Below are 24,313 nucleotides of genomic sequence, written 5' to 3'. Positions count from 1 at the left end.
CATATATATTAGCTCTATCTAAGGATGTGCAGCTGTATTCAGGCAGTTACAGAGGCTTTGTAGTGCTGTGGCACAGTCACTGCCATATGTGATCATGGAGGTGCACTTCCATAAGTGGCCTCATGCTTGGAAAGGCTTGTCCATATAGTGACAGAAGGTTCACAAGTGGCAGTAAATGGATGCTGGCTGGGTTAACGACACGCACGAATGTGGCGATGTACAGAACATGTAATTGCCAATTTTTAATATTGCCTACATGGCCTAGTAAGCCTTGCAGTGACATGTTCACAAGCAAGCCTCTGAACTTTCCATCAAATGATCCAGGTTGAAAGTGAGGCACATGCTGCACAAACGCACTGGTTTCTTCACCTCTGAAAGGTGTGTAGTAGTAATGACAATGGCCTCGTGCTCCATGGTGACCTCGTAATAAGCCACACATTCCTAACTGCCAGCGAGCAAAATTCACCCCAACTGACCTGGCACAGCATACTTGCTTGTCTTACCTGCTGATCTCTTTACACCGCAATAATACTGCAGCTAACCACGTGAAAAAGCTGCAAAGTCCTCTGCAGAAGTTGTTATAGTATGTACTCCAAATATGCAGCTCATTCAGAGCTATATCAATGTAACTACGCACTTGAAATTCCCGGAGACATTGGCATACCTTTGAATAACCATTAGATTGGGTTTGAGCAAGGTTTTAATAATTAAGTGGCGAGCTTTAGAATATATCGGCTCTGGCTTCTGCGCATCCTTCCCATTATGATGAGTAAAATAGATTTCATCCTCGACTTTTTGTTGGCTGATGCAGTAATACTGAAGCACATAGAGAGGTCGCAAGTGTTTGCGGTCAATGCTGGAAGACAAGTTAGAACAAGTGACCTACTCAATGCCATGGAAGAGCTATGCCAGCAATGCGATCTCTTTTTAACATTCTCCAGTTAAGGTGGACATCTAAAATAAAAAAAAATCTTTTTCTGTCCTAGGTGCAGTCATATCACAGATTTTATGAGTATGTGCTGCAACAGTAGGGCTCATAATAAGCCACTTTGCTCAATTCTGCTTTACCACAGGAAAGCATCTTTGCAATGTATAGGAATAAATATTACAAATCAGTCATTTCTTGGGATGCTTGAAATTCAGCCATGATACAGTGTGTAAGCACGACTAAACGAGGACGTAGAAAGAAACAGATTCAGCACAGCTAGGTGAGCTTGTTCATTTGCACTTTGCACAACCAGCAAGGCGTTTGCACAGAGACAAGCTGTGTTACATTGGCCTATCAAGGCTTTTATGACCAACAACAGTGCTTTTCCTTCAGCTTAGCATACTTTATTAGTGAATGCCCCTTAATGCAGCTGATAACCAGTGGTGCACACTGTGCCCGGGTGCTGCCAGCCATGCATTTTGGCTCTGTCTGGTTTCAGCTCTACGAACTACCGTATTTCTAGAATACAGTCTGCAGCCTATACAAAGTTGAAGAGTTGGAATTTTGTAGGGTGTGAACTAGACATAACTTTATTTCTGACCATTGGAGGTGTGCTTGAAGAAAACGAGGACACACTGCGACTGAACTTTTGCACAAGACCTTGTATATGCGCAAAAGATAGTTGTAAAATGCACGATATATTTATACAGGACTTGATATATGCACAAAACACAGGAACAGTTGTGGTGGCACCAAAAAGATGAAGAGCCTTCATGACGTTGTTCACGCTCAGTGTTGTCGAGAGTGTGCAAGAACTCAAAATTCTGAAGGCGACAAAGAAATTGAGGAGCTGTTTGTAATATCTGAAATACCTGACTTGTTTTGTTGTAACAGCCCAAACAAAAGTAGTCTTGATGGTTTATTGACTTCTATATGCTTTTACTGGTTGACAATAAAAGTTCTGGTTACCTACTGTTATATTGGTAGCAGGCAAGCTAGGAAACCCCATTTTAAGTCAAAGTTTCTCCCTGCAAACTATACAGCAGGTGCAGGCTATCTAAAAAAAAAACTAAGCCCAAATTGGCCCCTGCAGAATGTACATCATGAGCGGACTATAGTCCAGAATATACGGTACTTGCAGCAAATTGTCTATATAACTGTGTAGTAGAATAGTATCGAAAACACATCATTCCAGGAAATTGAAAATTAAAATTCATTTGTATGTAAAGTGAATCTTACCATACAGGTTCAAATTATCAGGGTAGATGACAAACTTTGTCATGTGGCCATTGGTGGTGCGTCCATTCACACCCTGGGTTATCTCTGAAAATGCATGAGCACAAGTGTGCATTCAAAAATGCATGAATAGAAGCTTTAGAAACCATGCCCTGCCTCCACAAGCCTATACACATGCCTACAATGCATTTTGTGAAAGCCTGCTAATATTGTTTCAAACTCATGTACTAGCACAAACCCTGCAAATAGTTTCTGTCTGAATTTTTGAATCTGTATATTGTTCCAGCATGTTCCACTTAGAATACAGATTCTCGACTCGCATCACATTACTCACCATCACAATAACTTGCCGTTGTTACATTTATTTGCAATATTTTCATAATTTGCAAAATACAAAGTAATGGCATGACCCGCCGTGGTGACATAGTGGCTTTGGTATTTTACTGCTAATTCCGAGATCGCGGGATCCAATCTCGGCCGCATTTCAATGTGGGCAAAATGCAAGATCATAAAGATATACAGAGATCATAAATATGTACAGGGTGTCCCAAGTAACTATCATGCATCAAGACTAAAAAAAAAGAGCAATTGCGTTACTTGAACAAAACTCAGTGCATATTGTTTCCAGTACAGTGGAGTAGCCGCCAGTCATTTTTTCGTTACTGAGATTTAACTAGGTAAATGTAATAATTTTCTAACATTAGATGTATTATCCTAAATATCAAAGTGTAAATGAGGCATTTGTAGGCACAGCCAACGGACATCTAACTGAGGTATTTTCAGCGACATACTAATTGCACAGTAATTTTTTCCGACTAATAAATAAACCCTGTGAGATATGAAAAATACCACGTGACTGCGCTCCCACCCGCATCATAAAGCAACACCCTTGAACATGTTCCCTCCGGGTTAGCCAGAACGAAATAAAGGAAATAAAGAAAAACATTGTGATCAAGTTAGTGCCTTATCTGCTGCGCCCAGCCTGAAGCAACATGTCACATTTGGTGTTAGTTGCAAACAAGCTGTGATAGTTGTCTTAGGGTAAATAAAGTGCAATTGACAACGTCAGTGCAAAGGTATAAAGGTTCGTTTTGTTTTGTTCCAGTCACCATGCCTCTCTAATGAGCAGAAGGATAACATGATCCTTGCCTTGAGAGCTGCAAATGGCAACAAGAGGAAGGCCGCAAATATATATCAGTCATGGAAGTGTGGCGATAGACCAAACGCATCGGCTATCATCAGATATTATGAAAACCCGAGACAATTATGGCCTCAAACCCTCATGCTAGTGTGCGGGTCGTGGCCGCCCTGGTACTGATTTCTAAGTCTTCACTTAGGAGGATTCTAAATGACTCGGCCTTTCACCCGTACCACATTAACCAGCACGAATGTTTGGAAGATAGGGGCCTGCAGAATCGTCTAGATTTCTCAAACTCGGTCCTCACAAAAGCCGATGAGTCACTGGACTTTTTGAGTAACGTTATATCCACAGATGAAGCCAATTTTCAGAGAAATGCCAAGGTAAATTTCCATAATGCACACTACTGGAGTGACTATAATGCACACTGGGTAAAGTGCAATCAGCACCAGTAGCAGTGGTCGTTCAATGTGGGGTGCGGAATTTACGCCGGTGCTACAATTAGTCCCATCTTCTTTGATCACACACTGACTGGACAGTGTTACGTGAATGAAGTCCTTGAAGAAGGGCTGGATGAGTTTCTCAGCGAAGTCTCGCTGTCACGTCTTTTCCTTCTGTGGTATCAGCAAGATGGGATGCCAGCACACAGCAGCAGCCGAGCACAAAACTGGCTGGCTGTGACTTTTCATACGCAATAGATTGGAAGGCACAGGCCTGTAAACTGACTGGCTAGTTCACCTGACCTCTCTCCACTCGATTTCTTTCTTTGGGGTTATGTGAAAGATCATGCTTACATGATCAAGACGGACGTCAGATTAGCTCAAGACAAGGATTATGCATGTCTGCCACAGAATTCCAACATTGGTCATCAAGAAAGCCACAGATGATGTGATAAAGCGGACTTAGTACATACTGCCTATCTGCAGAAGAGGACCTATTCAAGCACATCGCCTAGATGGCAGCCGGTGTTCAACGGCGCTTACGAATTCACAGATTATAAGGGCACACTATTATCTCATTTCTTTCTTTTTTTTTTTTGCAGACATCCCGGTTGTTAATTTGGCTCATTTAGAAGTGGTACATTTACTTTTTTAAGCACGTCAGTTTTGTCTTCTCTTTACACGAGGGTCACTTCTCGGTCTGTTTACTTCACTTTTACATTTTTACCGTATGAGGCTGTTTTGCAGCATGTATACACTCTCATGAAAAATAAAACCATCACTTTAATTTGGCTGTCATGCAAACAAATTTCTGATGCGAAATATAGCTGCATGTGCACTCTTTCGATGCGATGATCAAAGCGGCACTTCGGCCGTGTTATCAAGGGGCTTTTGTTATCAGTGTGATCAGCCGGCCTTGAGACGGATAATAAGCGTGACGTAGAAATGAGAGGAAGGAATAGCTGTGAAGGTGCGAAACCTGCTGTTGGTACTCCTTCTGTACCATTATCAAGGTGACGAGCTTTCTCTGCGGGTTTGCGACAGACAAAGCAGCTGTGTTCAATCTGAGGGCGCTGCTTTATGACGCGGGTGGGAGTGCAGTCACGGGGTATTTTTCATATCTTGTGGGGTTGCTTTACCAGTTGAAGAAAAAAAAATAGTGCGCAATTAGTATGTCAAGGAAAATACCAGATTTCCATTGGCTGTGCTTACAGATGCCTCATTGACACTTTGATAATTATGACACTACTTCTCCAGTTAGATAATTGCAATTACCTGATTAAATCTTAGTAATGAAGAAAATACTGACAGCTACAAAAGAGTATGCATTTGGGCTGGTTGGTTCATGATTACGAGCAATAAAAACAGTGCTAAACGACGGGACGAGTGAAGGGACACAGACAACAGCACTGTTGTCTGTGTCCCTTCACTCGTCCCGTCGTTTAGCGCTGTTTTTATTGCTCGTAACTGACAGCTACTCCACTGTACTTGAAACAATATGCACTATGTCTTCTTCAAGTAACGCAACTGCTCTTCTTTTAAGTCTTGGCACATGATAGTTGGGACCCCATGTATGAATCACTCAGTAATCAAGATGATCCCAAACTAGAATCACTAGAAATCAGAATCAACAGCAGTCATATGCAGCAGTGCTTAGAATTGGACTCAAGGTAAAAAAAAAATTATAATAAATAAAGAGAGAGAGAGAGGCTGCAGTTTCTCTGAAAAGGCAAAGCAGTATTAGTGATAGCGAAGTATACGACAATTACACGAAGGGAGATTACATTACTGAGAGACGCCAGATTCTTGGTGATGCGAGAGGACTCTGTCTGTGAAATTGGACTGTTTCCTACCATGAGGTCTCGTGAATACTATTAAACTAGTATTCTCAATAAGGATTTACCCTCTCCATGCACAGTAACAGCTGCATAAACAGCATGGAAGCATTTGTTCTGGGTACCTGAACAGGGCATGTACCTACATATCACCCAACATTCCAAATCAATTAACGTATCCAGTCATAAATTTTGGGGGTTAATTTTTTTGTCAGCTGAATCAGCAACCCAAATGCAACTTTTCCATCACAATTTAAACACAATGAAAAGACTGGATACAGGAAAGATGCATACAGCATTGTGGGCTGGAGTGTTTCACAAGGTTGAGCATTTGCCCAGTAGCAATTTTCCTGTTTCAGCATGTTTCTGTGAAATAACAAATAGCTCCAATTTCCTTCGCAGATATCATCCAAACGTCTCAAATAGCCATCTTAAACACAAGGACAAGGCACAAATCCTGAAACACAGACAAGGACTTTAGCAGATCCACCCAAAATGTTAGTAAAAATTCGTAAGAGTAAACGACAAATGGCTGAAAGCTAAGACATCCAAGCACAATCTTTACTTGATGCTTGAATTTTCACAGACGTCATTCAAGGCTGCAGATATCTACGTAAATTCTCTGCTTTAAGAAGGTCTTTTTGATGGATACCACACAGTGCCCACCTACTCCAGCAGTGTTCACTGCAACTTCGTTAATTACAAGCTTTATGGTTCTATCACAAAATTTTTAGGCTCTCCCTAGTATCTACATTAGGTCTACTCACTACTTGAAAAGTCAACTTCATATCTCTCCTGTCCTGCTTCTGATGATTCTTCATAAATATGTTTATGAACATAACATCCATTAAAGTATGAGGTGCAATGTCAGTGAATGTTATGTTCACCTGAGTGAACCAGATGGAGAAGGACACAGCAAAGCATGGATAAGTGTTTAACAGCTAATGTTCTAAAAGCTGTAAAGGCTTGATGGGGTACATGATGTATTTGACAGAATCTTTGCAAGTTTCTTCTATTATACATATAGTTTTATAGAACATCAATGCTGCATATTAGTATGGCAGTTCCAGTGCAATTAAAAATTAACTGTTTTACATCACCAAAAATCTACTCAGTTAATTAACGCTGATTCACACATAAGCCAAAAGCAAGAGCACAATAATTAGTGTGGCCTTGCAAACCTGAATAAATAAGCAACGATGATCACTCGCAGCTAGAGTTCATAGTTGAAGTAAAAGGCTTCACTCACGGTCATTGCCAGACGAAGACCTCCGCCGGTGGTGCTTGCGCGATGCTCTCTGTTGACGGCACCACAGGTTCACCATGTGGTACGAGACAAGCTTAAGGAACAGCAGTGTCACACAACCCAATGCCAGTGATGATGCAACTGGAAGAAAGCCTAAAGGTCAGGGCAGAACTCTGGCTAAACCATGCAAATAACATTAGCTTAATTCTCGATAGTGATAAGCATAATGCATTAACAACTGTAGCACAATGTTGCATAATTGAAACCAACCCTGTACTGCAGAAAACACAATTTGTGATTGAACAAAAATTCATGCTTGTCAGGAAATTCAACCAGAGACTACCTCAATGCTGTGTCAGTCACTTCATTGGCTGATTAAGGGGCAACACGGCTTTTGCATTGCAAAAAAAATGGCTAAAAAAAATCACATTTCCAGTTTCTATAACTTTTTTTTTTACGTCAGATTCTGAAATATCATCACTGAAAACCACGTAGAAGTGCTCTAAAAAATTGTTGTGTCAGCCAAGGTGGCAAAAAAATTCGTGGAAATCGCGAAAAAACAGCGTTTTTCAAGCCACAATGGCCATGTTCCAATACTTGCCGTAGATGGCTAAGTAGACGGCTAAGCGGACAGCAGCCATCTTAAGTCTCGTTCCAATTCTCATGAAGATGCCAAAGTAGACAGCTTCGTGAAGACAGCATCGAAGTTAAAAACGATGCAGGCTACTTTCCTGTCCAAACAAGATGGCGCCTGAGCAGGACGCTTGGAAACAGAGTTTCTCGCTATATTACCTCGAGGGAAATCTGGCACTGCTGCACTGTGGTACGCATGGGAATGCCGGTATATTGTGACTTCGGATTGGCATCGTTCTTGGAGAGCCAGGACACATTGAAGATGCGCCTGGCAAGCACTGTTCCGTCTGTCACATTGATTCATTTTCTACTAAAACAGCACATGAAATGTAGTTTTAGCTTTATTAGGTATAACACAAAAACCATGTTTTGTCTCATTATGAGAGCTTGTTATTGCATATACAACTATATGAAACGTAAAAAGTATTAGCGGGCCGCTAAAGTTGGACAACAGACAACAAGATTCATGCTCGCTTTCGAACAGTCTGCCGTCTGCTCTTGCTTTTCTTCATACGGTATGCATTGTAGGTGAGTAAACGTCACTGGCAGATGGAACATGCATGAATGAAAGCCCTTTAGGAAGATTTTAGTTTAAGAACGGGTTATTTGTGTAGCCATATTCACGTTTTAGACGAAGCCTTTTACAACACCAGCCAACACAAGCATCGCAGACACATATGGGAACCCTGCAATGAAGTTTGGTTGCACATGTCACGCCACCTAGCAGCAGTGGTGAGCACCCGCGAGTAGGCCCTCACTGCCATTTCACCATTGGCCGTACTGCACTCAGGCCCGCTTGGAAGTCTCCTTCCATACGAATAAGCGCAGATACTGCTGCATTAAGGATTGTCACAACCGCAAAGGGGGCATCGGCATCAAATTCTGCCGCTTCCCTTCAAAACCGTGGAAGGCAACCCGGCAGCTCAAGTGGATCGTCGCGGTTCGTGTCCCTCTTGTGAATTTTCGTTAAACGAACTAAGACGTAAATGCAAAAAGAATAAAAAAAAAAGAACCAGCAGCGGCATCCATAAAAACGCACACTAAAGTGACAACTGCATAAAGATGCGTGAACTGATTGCCACTGTTGTATATAGGTTTAATAGTGATTAATTATCTCGTCTCACTCCAAAACAAATGCTCAGTGGCTGTTACATGTCAAATCTAGCTTCGTAAGCGCTCCGTCCTGAAGCTTTGTATGCACTGTGCTTTTTTGTTGTGCACTAATATGTCAACGTGCAGCTTCTCTCTGCGCCAAGATCAAGACGCAGCTGCTGGAACTGGGCTCATTCATGCCGATGTTTTCACGCGCTTAGAATAACCGAACCAAGGTTGGAGTGCACCACAGCACTCCAACCTTCAACATAGAAAAAAAGCACTTACCTGGCAATTAGCCAAAACCTCTACAATTGTGAGGCGCAAGGCACGCTCCAAGTGATGAAGCAACAAATGACAGTTGAGAAACGTCTACGGCCATATTTGCTCACTTAAGTGGCATAAAATAATGATTTGTTAACTTAATTTGAGTTCAATTTCGTAAGCATGGTTGCTTTGTTGTCACAAGCACTTCATAACCCGCGGTGACTGCTTAGTGGCTATGGTGTTAGGCTCCTAAGCATGAGGTCGCGGGTTTAAATCTCGGCCGTGGCGGCCGCATTTCGATGGTGATGAAATGCCAAAACACCTGTGTACTTAGATTTAGGTGCACGTTAAAGAACCCAGGTGGTCCAAATTATTCCAGAGTCCCCCACTACGGCATGCCTTATAATCAGATTGTGGTTCTGGCATGCAAAACCCCATAATTTATTTAGTTTAATTTAAGCACTTCGCAGTGATGTCCGTACTGTTTACTTCTTTGAAACGACATTCATGGCTATAGTTGTAAAGTTGGCGTCCTTTCTGAAGCGTTGGTGGCCGAAAATGGGCCTAGTTTTCGATTGCCTTAAAACCACCATTTAGAATGCCCGACATGTTCCAAACGAGCGCCGAAAAAGCGTGCTTCCATAGAAGTGGCTGCCTCGGTGTTTCGCAGAACTGACACGGTGGGCTTGAGTCACGAAACGTGCATGATATCAGTTCTTGGTGGGGTAGAAGACGTCGAAGTCATAGGTGATATTTTATATGTGGGGCTGGTGACTTGGCGAAGAACGCGGTACGGCCCGACGTATTGCAGCTGACGGCCGAGTCAATCGCTGCGCCGCCTGACCATTGAAGGTAGCCCATATCATTCCCATGACAGCATAGCGCCCCTTAGGAAGCTGCCGCCATCTTGGTCTTTTGGGGAAGCGTATGTGTCCGTCTTCCGCCTTCAAATTTGCCGCTTCAGCTATCTCCTCCATTCAGAAACAAGCGCACAAAAAGCAAATGACTGAAGATCGTTCCGGAGTTTCCAATTGGCCACGCCCACCTAGTGATTTCAGCGCGGTTCGCTATTGGTCTGGCGCTCGCTGCTCCGTAGTCGTGTCGTCTGCTTGGCTCTTTGCGGTCTTGGCACCTCGCGAGCTCTGGAAAGTCCCCAAAACCTCGACGAATGTCAAAACGGACGTAACGTGGACATCGCAGTAGCACGGCCGATCCCTCCATTTGTGGGCGTCTCAGACCTATGGCTAAGCATTCCGAGCATAGACGACGCAGACTTCGCGACCAAGCTTCGCGCGTGAAATCCTCGGACACGCGGCTAAAGCCCAGACCACACGCAGTACGTTTGCGGACGCGCCCACGCATGCGCAGACGGTGCGGCATGGCTCGTACGGGTCGAAACGCGGCGTGATCTCGGGGAATAGCTCCACTCTGTTGTCGCGCATTTGGGTTGCCTCGCGTCGGCGCGCCTGGCTGCGCAGCTACGGCGCGGAACGTTCAACTCTCAGTGAAGCAGATTTATATCATGCAAGAAAGTGTGTCTTTCCTTTTTGCGTTGATATAACCGTTATAAAAATATCACAGTTACGTTTATAGATATTGAAGCACTGTGAAATACTATCGATAACAAAGTACGAAGCGGCGCCTGCCAAGGAGTTTGTGAGTGAGCCCAGTAAATGTGCGATGTCGCGCGTCTTTGTGAATGCAAGCCGCCATTGCTCGCCTTTACACTCCTTTACAGCCTCCGTTACAGCCTTTACACTCTAAAAACAGTTGCACCCTTTGGTGTGTATATTTGCCACACAATAATGGTCACCTGTCTTGTCCGCATTTCCTTTCTTTAACGCGGCGAACTCCGTACTTTCCAGTAACGAATGGCATCAACATGACATAGCATTCCCGACAGGAAAGTAACGCGCGCAGCGTTTTCAAGAAAGGAAATGCGGGAAAGAGATGACGATTATCGTTGTGCGGCAAATATACACTCCAAGGGGTGTAAACTATTCTTACGCTCTTAAAACGGTTGCACCCTTTGGGGTGTATATTTGTCCCACAACGATAATCGTCATCTGCCTTGAAAACTCGGCGCTCGCTACTTTCCTGTCGAGAATGCTGAGTCACACTGATAACGCGCATGCCGTTCGTGACTGGGAAGTACCGGGCTCGCAGCGTTAAAGAAAGGAAACGCGGGCAAGACAGATGACGATTATTGTTGTGGGACAAATATACACCCCAAAGGGTGCAACTGTTTTAGAGTGTGTAGAGTGTAGGCGAAAAATACACCCTTTGGGCTGTATGTCTGCCACACAACAATAATCGACGTCTGCCTTGTTTGCGTTTCCTTTCTTGAAAACGCCGCACCCGCTACTTTCCTGTCGGGAATGCTACGTCATGCTGATAACGCGCATGCTTTTCGTTACTGGCAAGTACCGGGCTCGCAGCGTTAAAGAAAGGAAATGTGGACAAGACAGATTACGTTTATTGGTGCGTGGCAAGATACAACCCAAATGGTGTAATTTTGTTTTACACTCTTAGAAAAAATTACAACCTTCGGGGTTTTGTCCCACAACGATAATCGTCATTTGTCTTGCCCGCGTTTCCTTCCTTTAACGCTGCGAGCCCGTACTTCCCAGTCACGAACGGCATGCGCGTTATCAGCGTGACGCATCATTCTCGACAGGAAAGTAGCCAGCGCCGAGTTTTCAGGAAAGGAAACGCAAGCAAGCCAGATGACGATTATTGTTGTGGGACAAATATACACCCCAAAGGGTGCAACCGTTTTAAGAGTGCACTGTTAGAAAAATTTACACCCTTTGGGGCGTATCTTGTCCCACAACAATAATCGTCATCCGTGCTGCCCGCGTTTCCTTTCTTTAATTACGCTGCGAGCACGGTACTTTCCAGTCACGAACGGCATGCGCCTTATTAGTGTGACGCAGCATTCTCGATAGGAAAGTAGCGAGCGCCGAGTTTTCAGGAAAGGAAACGCAAGCAAGGCAGATGACGATTATTGTTGTGCGACAAATATACACCCCAAAGGGTGCAACCGTTTTAAGAGTGTGTAGAGTGTAAGAGCGCGCTGTTGGATAAGGCCCATTTCTCAGCTTCGGTCAAGTTCTCCGAGCGCAACTCCTTGTCGACGTTTCCCCCTTTAAAGTTTAGAATAGGGGCCCCAATAGTTTGGGGCCCCAGAGAGCCTTGCGGGTGTTAGCGTTGGGCACGCATCAGTGTAGAGTTTTAGAATATGGCTTTGCGTTTGCTGATAGCGTCTTGCGCCGACAGCGCCTCTACGGCATCCAAGAAAAGCTATTATAGAAATAAGCCATTTCATGATCAGAATAGTAAATTTCACTTTCGTGTATTGACGTTTAATTACAATTTAGAGGTTATTCTGTAAGCAGCAAACGATTAGTTGCGCTCAGTTTTGAGTAACAAACTTTACGTGCCTTCACCAGCCAAGCTAAGCCGTTATGCAAAAAAGAGGTGAGGCGTGCAGACAGGACACAAGAGTAGGGAAGTGGACAACACGAACGGCGTTAGTGTTGTCCAATACTGAATACGACACTGCATTTTTACATAAAATATAGATTAACACAGCCTTTTCCTTCATAAACTGGATTTTTAAACACCTCGTGTTTGGCGCAGCATAGCCTTAGCCGCTTTTGCGCCATTAAACCCCATTTAACCAACAAACAATATCGTCCGTATAAAATAAACCTGGAAGCTGCTACTCCACTACTGTACCCGCCTGTTTGTATGAGAGATTAAAACCGATATTACTTCCTTCTAGCGCCCTCTCTATCCTCACCATGTACATCATAAACAGCAGTGGGGATAAAAGGCACCCCTGCTTCAGTCCCTTGTTGATATGAACTTTCCCCTCGCTCCTAATCCCTTGACATTCAACGCGAACGGTATTTTCTAGGTAAATCTCGTTCAAAAGCTGTATACAATCGTCGCCCAAGCCCTTCCCTTTCCAGAATATCCCACAAAATGTTGCGGTCTACGTTGTCATAGGCTCCTGTAATGTCTAAAAAGGCCACATGTAACGGTCTGCTTTCTACTTTTGATATTTCAATACACTGAGTAAGAACAAATAAGTTATCATCTAAACGCCTACCTATTCTGAAGCCATACTGAAGTTCTCCCAAAATGCCATTATTCTCTGCCCATGCTTAAAGCTTTAATTTGATTGCCTGCATTGCTAGCCTATATATTACCGATGTAATGGTCAACGGTCTATACGAGTGAATTATATTTATCTCCCCCTTACCTTTATAAATTAAATTCATTCTACTTTGTCGCCAACTGTCTGGTATTCGTCTATCTTTTAAAGTTTTTTCCACTGCTTCCACCAGACCTTCCTTACTTATTGGTACTAGTTCATTAATCAGCCTAACGGGAACCTCGTCTAGCCATGTGGCTGTGCGCTTAGAAATTTTCTCTTCGGCTTTCTTCCAGTTGAAATCTGTCACCACCAGCTCCTTTTCCACCTGGGTCTCTTTCATGCTCTTTTCTTTTCCTTCAGATACAACCTCGGCATTGCCTTGGAAAGATACGGCTGTTATTTTTCGGATGTAATTTATTGCCGCTTCTCCTTCCACTCTGCTTTCATCTTTGTCTGACTTCAGTTTGGTGACACTCACTGGGCTCTCCCCTTCGATGGCCGCATTCGTCCCACGTTGTTTCCTTGCCTGGTCGTCCTTGAACGAGCTTCCAGTGCTGCAAAGCAGCTTTTCTCGGGACTAAGGTCTACTACCACAGAACGTGCTGACCTCCATGTGCACCTTCGGGAAGCGTCACGGTGGGGGGGGGGGAGACAAAAGTTCCCCGTGTGACACACGACAGCAGGCTAACCAGCCTGTCTGGCGGATCTGGTGACACGGTGCACCAGATCTCTGTAAAACTCTGTTACTAAAACTCTGTAAAACTCGGTCGACGTGTCGACCGAGTTTTACAGAGTTTTAGAATAGGGGCCCCTAGTTCTTGCATACGCAAGCCGCTTGCGTCCCCTAAACTAAAACTCTCGCATGCGCAGTACCGTCGCCCCTAGTTCTTGCGTACGCAGGCGGCTTGCGTCCCCTAAACTAAAGCTCTTTAGCGTCGAAGCCACTGCGCATGCGAGAGACGTAAACTGCGTTTGGGTTTTGCGTTGGGCACGCTATTTCACGGATATAGCGGGAGCCCCAACAGTTGGTACAAAAGATTTGCGTAAACAAACATGGCGGCACCCATCGAAGCGACGGCTCTAACCTAGCACCAAACTGGGTTCGACTTGTGGTAACGCGTGAAGTTCGCAAGCTAGGAGGTGACTGCGGTTATCGCTTTCGCTCAACTAGCGTGTGTTATGAAGATTGATTCATTAGACGCCGCTGAGTCCGACTTCGATAGTGGATATTATGGCTCGCAGGCCTAACACGGCTTAGCTTAGAACGACAGAAAGCTGAGCTAGTTGGTAAGGATTCAGTATTGGACAATACTACGCGAGCTTACGCGCGTCCGCAAGCGTACGTGTGGTCTCGGCTTTAGATATCTATGTTCGCGCCGCGCTTCGACGCGTACGATCTGTCCTGCTCCATCTGCGCATGCGTGATGCGCGTGGGCGCGAGCTTTCGCGCGCTGGCATGCGTACTTGTAGCTCGGCCTTAAGTATTTCATGCATTGGCGCCTTTGACTGCGCAGCTAAGCACATCGAGCGTCGACTCATCGAGACCGCGGCTGGGCATTTCGCGCATCGGCCCCTCGGACTGCACGACTAAACTCACCGTACGACGACTCCTCAGACCCGCGGATAGGCATTTCGCAAATCGGCACCTCGGACTGCGCGACTAAACTCACCGTGCGTCGGCTCTTCGGACCCGCGGATAGGCATTTCGCAAATCGGCACCTCGGACTGCGCGACTAAACTCACCGTGCGTCGGCTCTTCGGACCCGCGGATAAGCATTTCGCGCATCGGCCCCTCGGACTGCACGACTAAACTCACCGTACGACGACTCCTCAGACCCGCGGATAGGCATTTCGCAAATCGGCACCTCGGACTGCGCGACTAAACTCACCGTACGACGACTCCTCAGACCCGCGGATAGGCATTTCGCAAATCGGCACCTCGGACTGCGCGACTAAACTCACCGTACGACGACTCCTCAGACCCGCGGATAGGCATTTCGCGCATCGGCACCTCGGACTGCGCGACTAAACTCACCGTACGACGACTCCTCAGACCCGCGGATAGGCATTTCGCAAATCGGCACCTCGGACTGCGCGACTAAACTCACCGTGCGTCGGCTCTTCGGACCCGCGGATAAGCATTTCGCGCATCGGCACCTCGGACTGCACGACTAAACTCACCGTACGACGACTCCTCAGACCCGCGGATAGGCATTTCGCAAATCGGCACCTCGGACTGCGCGACTAAACTCACCGTGCGTCGGCTCTTCGGACCCGCGGATAAGCATTTCGCGCATCGGCACCTCGGACTGCACGACTAAACTCACCGTACGACGACTCCTCAGACCCGCGGATAGGCATTTCGCGCATCGGCACCTCGGACTGCGCGACTAAACTCACCGTACGACGACTCCTCAGACCCACGGATAGGCATTTCGCAAATCGGCACCTCGGACTGCGCGACTAAACTCACCGTGCGTCGGCTCTTCGGACCCGCGGATAAGCATTTCGCGCATCGGCCCCTCGGACTGCACGACTAAACTCACCGTACGACGACTCCTCAGACCCGCGGATAGGCATTTCGCAAATCGGCACCTCGGACTGCGCGACTAAACTCACCGTACGACGACTCCTCAGACCCGCGGATAGGCATTTCGCAAATCGGCACCTCGGACTGCGCGACTAAACTCACCGTGCGTCGGCTCTTCGGACCCGCGGATAAGCATTTCGCGCATCGGCACCTCGGACTGCGCGACTAAACTCACCGTACGACGACTCCTCAGACCCGCGGATAGGCATTTCGCAAATCGGCACCTCGGACTGCGCGACTAAACTCACCGTGCGTCGGCTCTTCGGACCCGCGGATAAGCATTTCGCGCATCGGCACCTCGGACTGCACGACTAAACTCACCGTACGACGACTCCTCAGACCCGCGGATAGGCATTTCGCGCATCGGCAGCTCGGACTGCGCGACTAAACTCACCGTACGACGACTCCTCAGACCCGCGGATAGGCATTTCGCAAATCGGCACCTCGGACTGCGCGACTAAACTCACCGTGCGTCGGCTCTTCGGACCCGCGGATAAGCATTTCGCGCATCGGCACCTCGGACTGCGCGACTAAACTCACCGTACGACGACTCCTCAGACCCGCGGATAGGCATTTCGCGCATCGGCACCTCGGACTGCGCGACTAAACTCACCGTACGACGACTCCTCAGACCCGCGGATAGGCATTTCGCAAATCGGCACCTCGGACTGCGCGACTAAACTCACCGTGCGTCGGCTCTTCGGACCCGCGGATAAGCATTTCGCGCATCGGCACCTCGGACTGCACGACTAAACTCACCGTACGACGACTCCTCAGACCCGCGGATAGGCATTTCGCAAATCGGCACCTCGGACTGCGCGACTAAACTCACCGTGCGTCGGCTCTTCGGACCCGCGGATAAGCATTTCGCGCATCGGCCCCTCGGACTGCACGACTAAACTCACCGTACGACGACTCCTCAGACCCGCGGATAGGCATTTCGCGCATCGGCACCTCGGACTGCGCGACTAAACTCACCGTACGACGACTCCTCAGACCCGCGGATAGGCATTTCGCAAATCGGCACCTCGGACTGCGCGACTAAACTCACCGTGCGTCGGCTCTTCGGACCCGCGGATAAGCATTTCGCGCATCGGCACCTCGGACTGCGCGACTAAACTCACCGTACGACGACTCCTCAGACCCGCGGATAGGCATTTCGCGCATCGGCACCTCGGACTGCGCGACTAAACTCACCGTACGACGACTCCTCAGACCCGCGGATAGGCATTTCGCAAATCGGCACCTCGGACTGCGCGACTAAACTCACCGTGCGTCGGCTCTTCGGACCCGCGGATAAGCATTTCGCGCATCGGCACCTCGGACTGCACGACTAAACTCACCGTACGACGACTCCTCAGACCCGCGGATAGGCATTTCGCAAATCGGCACCTCGGACTGCGCGACTAAACTCACCGTGCGTCGGCTCTTCGGACCCGCGGATAAGCATTTCGCGCATGAAGGCCTCGGATCCGCGACCAAGCCCATCACGCGCCGACTCTTATCATACTGTTATGATATCTCTTAACAGTATCTATCTTATACCACCCCTTCGTGAAGAGAACCTCATCATGAGCTCTGTTCACAGGGCCCCTCGGGCTCCTTGGGCTAGCACAGACACCTGGCTGCAGAAGTGAGGCATCATACGAAGGAACAAGCTGGAAAGCACCTAGCAGCTGCAGTGCTGCCTATATCAGTGGCTCTCTGATCTTAAGTTGCACAGCCATAGGGAAGGTGACTGGGGAGGCTGCTGAGAGACTTAATTCAGTAAACTGGTCGATTCCACCATAACAATGCCTCACTGACTGCACTGGAGATTGCTGTCAAAGAGGCAGTCTGTAGGTACAACACAGGAACTATATTCATGCCTACACGGGGTTCTGCACCTCACTTGGTTTGAAACCCAGGCACCATGCTTTTTGCAGGGCAGCACTGAAAAATGTCATACAAAATAAAAGGGGGAACGAAGGCACACTAGACCAAAGGCTACAGTCCAAGAAGCCCTACGTAATAAAACACACCAAAAACTACTAATTTGGTGCTTTTTAGAGAACTGAAGAGAAGGTGAAACTTTCAGAGGCATTTTCTCAAAACTTTTTTTTTTTGCCTTTCTGCTCAGTTAATGGAGTTGATTTCTGTGCTACCGTATCATCTATTTTGACTTTTTTTTGTCACGTTTCTTGGGCTACAGTGCAGATGGTGACATTTGCGCTTTATTATGTTGACTTTATAAATTCACGGTGCGGCTATTTGTTCACCACAAAAGTGTGCTTGATGCGAAGGTAAAAAATAAAAAATTGTATAGCGAGAAAACAAAACTAAACCACAACAACGTGAATGTCACGACCATCAGCACACATTTAGCTACACAGAAAAACACGCAACGAGCCTTCCATTGCGTTTTTTAAAGGGCCCCCTCACCAGGTCTGGCCATTTTGAGCTGACAAGCGCAGAGCATACAGTGCGCGCTAACGATGGTGTTTGCAAAGTATTACATCGCTACGCGCCGCGGAAAGGTAAGAAATTTAAATCCGAACGCCGTCTTCCCTTCCCCTCGCGGCAACCGTGCTCCAAGCCGAACGGTGACGTATTCGTATCCGCAGTGTGATGTCAATCATCGAGACACGTGACTTCGCGAATTATTCAAAGCAACATCTGTTATTTGTGTGATCTGTTGCTTGAATTGACGAAGTGAAGTTTAGAGTAAATAAAAGACACAAACGGAATGCCTGCGTGTTTTTTGTTTTACTTCGCACCGAAGCAAGAGAGATGTACTTCGGCTTCGTCTGCTTGTTCCAACGGTCGTGCGCAGGTACCGAAACTATGCCATTTTCTACCGTGTTCCAGCGCGTGACCATGCTCTGCGATCCGCTTGTGTCTGCCGCATTATTCGTGTAGCACTGAATTATACCGGTAGTCACGTGTCCTTGTGCGCAGCGTGTAAAATCGTGCGCTGCGCGAAACGAGAGAATCACAACAGCTCGCGCGCGATGCCGTCAGCAAAAGTGTGCAGCGCCGAAAAAAAAGAAAACGACGAGAGAAAAGAATCAAGGTGGGGCCCGTGACGTATGCGTCACCTGATCCTCGAGGTCCGGTATGGGAGAGCGTAGGGAAGGAATTTCGATTGCGGAGGCTAGACGGGGCAAGTGGAGAGAGTGTCTCGCTTTGCAGTGGCGCTCGCCTTATGAAATCATGGGTTCGCGGCAGTGAAATATTTCTACCTCGGCTATTAATGAGCCCTTTTGAAAAATGTTTGCGGCAGAACGCTCCCTAGAGGAGACGTAACAACTTCCAGCGTATAACCAAAATTTGCTATGGGGCCTGGTGAGGGGCCCTTTAAGCTCCCCAGGCCCTCCAGAAAGTTCAAATGAGAAATATTCTGCACAATAAAATGTTCTCAAGGTATCACTCAAACATTTATGGAAACATCGGGGGAGACATTCTAAACATTTGTGCCAATTTTAATCAAATCCATGAAGAAATAAGGAAGTTGATTTTAAAAGCCATGTAACCCCCTTAAGCCGAGAAGGTAGCAGCGATCAGTTTAACAAAGTGTTTGAAGGATTAATCACTTCCAGAGATATAATAATATTGCTCCCATCAGCTTAATTACTACTGGTTGTCTCAGTGGGCAGAGATCGCAAACCCAAGTCGCAAACCGAGTCGCCAGCCGCCGGCGGCTGACGACTCGGCGCGGCTTAGACCAATCGCGTGAGGCGAAACTGAGCGCAAACTGAACGCGCGCTTCGAACAACGATCTCCGATCGCGCGCCCGGTTATCATTTGGTACATCACACTAGTGCTTGGCCACATAGTCACTGCATGCTGACTTGCATGCGAAGCTTCAGCTATCTGGATGAATAAAAACAAATGCCAAGCGCAGAAAAAAATTACATGGGGTCATTAGGAAACACTTGCCTTACGTTTCCATCTCAGGGATGGCCTCTTAAGGATGGCCTCTGCATGACATTATGCCTCATGGTTGGCAAACATAGCCGATTTTCAACTGATCGTTAGCTGATCATTACGTGTTCTCACTCGTAATGATCGTAAGAACCAAAACTGAGAGGCTGAATTTATTGTTAGGCACGGATTAATGAAGCCTTACATTTTCTGTCATCACCTGATCCAAATTTCTCATTTCTATAACTTATATGTAGCTCTTGAACTTGTCAGTTATTGAAAAAGCCGCACAGCGCAAGGTGAACCATTTATTGTCGCAGCGAATCTATTAAGTGCACGTCTGTTGACTTGTGTCCTCTCTGTGGACAATTCCAGTCAACAGCTATTCAAAGGAAGTATGCCACACAACTTTACGTCAAATAAACTCATTTTGACAGTGCAGCCTGGACTGCTCCACGGGGCAATCTCTGCTAGAAGATTCACTTTCAATCTGCCATTGGAACACACTTCCTCAAAAAAAAAAAAGAACAGGAAATTCTACTCTAAAAGTGCTCCAAGGCCTGTATTTTGTGACACTCCATTTCAATTTCTATTCTTCCCTTATCACATGGTGTGCCAAGTAGACGATCCCAGAGATATACACCACTGGCACAGCGGTATCAAATCACGTCCGAGCCAATGATGAAGGGTGAAGAGAATGTAAAAGGAAATGAAACGTTAGGAAATATGCCCCCGAATTTGCCACTAGGATTCAGCTCTAGGTTGCTGCTTCGAACAACTTGAATGCTCACCAGGATTGCAGTCCCACACGAATACCACCACAGGTGGAATGAGAAGGATAGAAGACAGGTTGAGAACCCGCATGTTCCTGGCCACGCTTTCGGACACCCGGCCCTGGAAGCACAAGCCCAGGAGGAAGGCATGTTAAAGGTCTGTGATCTCTACCACAAGGATTGAGCCACTATGTAATTTTACATTTTCCAATACCATTCTCACAGTGCAATAAAGCGCATCCTTCGTAATTTCATCACAGATCCCTGCAAAAATCAAATAGTACCCACCGCAGCCAACAGCTTTTCAATGACCAACGAGCACAATATGCACAGGTTAAGACCTGCGAAAAGAAAAAAACAAAACATACAGTGACAAATTAGACTGAGATAACTGCAATTATCTTATAACAATAAATTGTGTTAGTAACGTAAGCCACTATTACGTCCAAAATATAAGTTCAGACAACTTGTAACGTAACCGTTTATAGTGCAGGATCCGCTATTACGCGGTCTTTTCTGATTCCCGTTTACCCGCATAGCGCTTATAGTGCAGCTGCATGAAACGAAACACTGGTTATAATGCGGCTTCTGTGGGAAAATCCCGCGGACAAGCACGGTAGCGAGCGCACTTCTCAAGGTACACGCGGACCAACCGATGGGAGGGGAGAACGACGAGGGCGACGCGGTAGGGGAGTGAACGAAGAAGAAACGGAAAAAAAATTATGCAGATCGCCCACATACTGTGTGAATTCGTGTAAACGAAGCTTTCTGTTGGTAATTGTTGGTGATGCTGATGGCAAATGTTTAAAAGTGCTTGGCACAATACGAGAATGGTGAGATGATGTTCCCCTTGCTTGCGTGCACCACTTGCGTTTGACCAGATAGCATTGCAAACACACAGCGAGATGTGTTTGGTTGAGGCTCTGTTGTGCATGGGGTTACAAATACACTACATGGGGTTACAAATACCAATCTAAACGAGGCAAGGCTCTAGCAAAGGCAATGGAGGACCAAGAAATGGCGCTCCTCAATGAACCGGGCGTCGCCACCCGAAAGGGAAACAGCGTCAACAGGGACACCACCCCGGACCTGTCGTGGATGGCGGGCTCCCTAGAAGTGGCCTGGCGGAACGAAGACGTAGACCTGGTCTCCGACCACAGTATCATAAGTGTAACGATCAAGGGACCAAGGTACCGGGCAGCCCTCGGCAAAGCCCGGATCACCGACTGGGACCGAATGCGCAAGCACACGGACGAAGAAAACGAGACCTCCGGAGAAAACGCGGAGGAGGGCAGACATCAAACGTACGCAGAATGGGCGCGAGAACAAAAGATCGCGCTCGACAGATTTACTCAAGAAGTTGTGACAACGATGCAGACGCCCTTCGTCGACGCCAAACTAGCACACATGTGGGAGGCGCGGCACTCGCTCACGCGAAGATGGAAGCGTCAACGACGAAACAAGAAGCTCGTCAAACGCATCGCGCTCCTCAACAAACAGATCGCTGAATACGCAACCAAGCTGTGCCGAGAGAACTGGATGAGTACGTGCGATGGGCTGCAGGGAAAGCTGTCGGCGCGCAAGACCTGGTGCCTGCTCAGACACCTGATCGACCCGTTGAGCAGCAAGACCGCAACCAACCGCAACCTCACCAAAGTTCTGAACGCTTACGATGGCAACGGCCAAAGGCTCATTGAAGACCTCAAGGCGATCTACCTCAAGACGGAGAGAGGGCGATTTCCGATACCGGAGGAGTACGGGGGACCGGAAAATCCGGCATTGGATGAACCGTTCACCATCACGGAGTTGTTAACAGCCATAGACGAGAGTAATAAGGCGAGCGCACCAGGAATGGACGCCATTACATACAAGCTGCTCAATAACATGAGTGATGCGGCGGCACGTGGGCTCCTGGGTCACATCAACAGAACCTGGGAAAGCTCGAAGTTGCCCGCAGAATGGAAAGAGGCCGAGGTACGGTTCATACCTAAACCCGGCAAACCTCTGACCATCGAGAACATGCGCCCCATCTCGCTCACGTCCTGTGTGGGCAAGGTCATGGAACGCATGGTTCTCAGAAGACTTCAAGCACACCTGGACGAGACAAATCAGATGCCGGCGACCATGTATGGATTCCGCCAGCACCTGAGCACCCAAGACGTCTTGATCCAATTACACGAATTGGTGATTAAAAAAGCAACGAGGCACGCGCCCCGGGGTATACTGGCTTTGGACCTCAAAGGGGCCTTTGACAACGTGTCCCACGCCAGCGTGCTCGAGAACCTGCGCAAGACGGGGTGTGGCCGCAAGACCTACGGTTATATCAAAGATTTCCTAACCAATAGAGCAGCAACTATCCGGATAGGAAATGAACGGTCAGAGCCTGTGGAGCTCGGAGACAGGGGTACCCCACAGGGGTCTGTCCTGTCGCCTCTGCTTTTCAACCTAGCACTCCTGCCCCTGCCCGAACTACTCAATCAGATCGAGGGCGTGGACCACGCGTTCTATGCCGACGATATAACGGTGTGGACGAACCGCGCGGGTTCCGATGCCTGGGCGGAGGAAGCCCTGCAGAGAGCGGCAACGACCGTCCACGAGTATGCCAGGACCTGTGGCCTGAGCTGCACTCCACAGAAATCGGAGCTGCTCATGGTACAGCTCGGAAGACCAAAGAAAGAGCCGCCGCCAAACATAATCATCACCATCGACGGCACAGAGATCAAACCAACGCAGCAGATCCGGATACTGGGCCTGCTGTTGCGCAGCGACGGCAAGGCGCACGCAGCCGTCAACAAAATCAAGACCACATCCGAGCAAGTCCTCAGCATGATCCGGAGAGTCACCAACCGGAACAGAGGAATCAAAGAAGAAGACGCACTGCGCCTGGTGCAGGCATTCGTCGTGTCACGCGTAACGTACTCCGCCCCGTACCTCCAGCTTGCGAAGGTGAACCGCGAAACGCTGAACACGACGATAAGGAAAGCAGTAAAACTCGCCATGGGCATCCCAGTCTACTCGTCAACGCAGAAGCTGCTGGAAATGGGTGCCCACAACACGGTGGAAGAGCTGGTGGAAGCACACCTATCCCACCAGAGGGTAAGGCTGAGCCGGACAGAGCACGGTCGGGCCGTCCTACGCAAGATAGGATGGCAAATTGAACAGCTACCGACAACGGAGCCCCTCCCCACAACGTGGAGAGACATTATTAAGACCAAGCCCCTCCCCCGGAACATGCAGCCGGGAAGGAACAACGAGAGACGCTCTGCGCGGGCCAAGGCACTGGCTCGACAGCTGGAAGAGGACCCCGAGGTCCTCTACGCGGACGCCTCACTTCCCAAGCACGGAACCAGAGCAACGGCGGTCGTCACCACCATCGATAAACTGGTCACAGGCGCGTCGATACGGACGACGAATACAGCCGAAGCAGAAGAAGTGGCCCTGGCCCTCGCACTCGCACAACCGGGAGTGAGGACCGTTGTCACAGACTCCCAGACCGCCTACGCAAGCTACCGCAAGGGGAACATCTCTTCCGTGGCACTAGCGATCCTCAACAAATGCAAATCACCGGGGCGGGCCGTTGAGCTCGTGTGGGTCCCGGCTCACTCGCAAGTGGAAGGCAACGCACTCGCCGACCACTATGCCCGAGAACTATCGATCCGGGCCGAGGACGAGCCAGGGCTACCGCACCCCGTGACAAGCTACAAAGACATCACGCAAATGTACAGAAGCGGCAGATGTAGGCTTCCCCGTCCGCATCCGCAACTCAACCGAATTCAGCAAACGATCGTGCGACGCATGCAAGCGGGGTCGCTAGCGAATCCAGTGCTCTTGCATAAGATGTTCCCAACAGAGCATGACACTTCATGCCCTTTTTGCAGACGGTCAAAAGGCACTCTAGCACACATCCTTGCAGAGTGCACTAAGCTCAAGAACCCCCCACCATCCCTACACCCCACCCTCCCCAGCCCCAACCCCCCCGAGCGATGGGAGACCTTGTTGTCCAGCCCCGACCTACCGACCCAGCTCGCGCTGGCGGCTAGGGGCCAGGAACTGCTGGACACATATGG

General features: G+C 47.9%; 1 protein-coding gene across 2 annotated transcripts in view; it reads right to left on the bottom strand.

The window, feature by feature from the left end:
* LOC135907865 (diacylglycerol O-acyltransferase 1-like) overlaps positions 1 to 24,313 on the bottom strand; it is a 237,705-nt gene that overhangs the window by 64,133 nt on the left and 149,259 nt on the right. For both annotated transcript variants that reach the window (XM_065439624.1, XM_065439625.1), the window contains 4 exons: positions 20,535 to 20,587; positions 20,265 to 20,367; positions 6,827 to 6,964; positions 2,168 to 2,251 (listed from right to left, as the gene is read on the bottom strand). In XM_065439624.1, coding sequence (XP_065295696.1) covers positions 2,168 to 2,251; positions 6,827 to 6,964; positions 20,265 to 20,367; positions 20,535 to 20,587 — 378 coding nt within the window. The remainder of the gene's footprint in view (positions 1 to 2,167; positions 2,252 to 6,826; positions 6,965 to 20,264; positions 20,368 to 20,534; positions 20,588 to 24,313) is intronic.

The sequence above is a fragment of the Dermacentor albipictus genome, chromosome 1 (assembly GCF_038994185.2).
Source record: "Dermacentor albipictus isolate Rhodes 1998 colony chromosome 1, USDA_Dalb.pri_finalv2, whole genome shotgun sequence".
NCBI lineage: Eukaryota > Metazoa > Arthropoda > Arachnida > Ixodida > Ixodidae > Dermacentor > Dermacentor albipictus.
The sequence above is the reverse complement of the archived record's forward strand: the minus strand, read 5'-3'. Positions and strand labels throughout refer to the sequence as shown.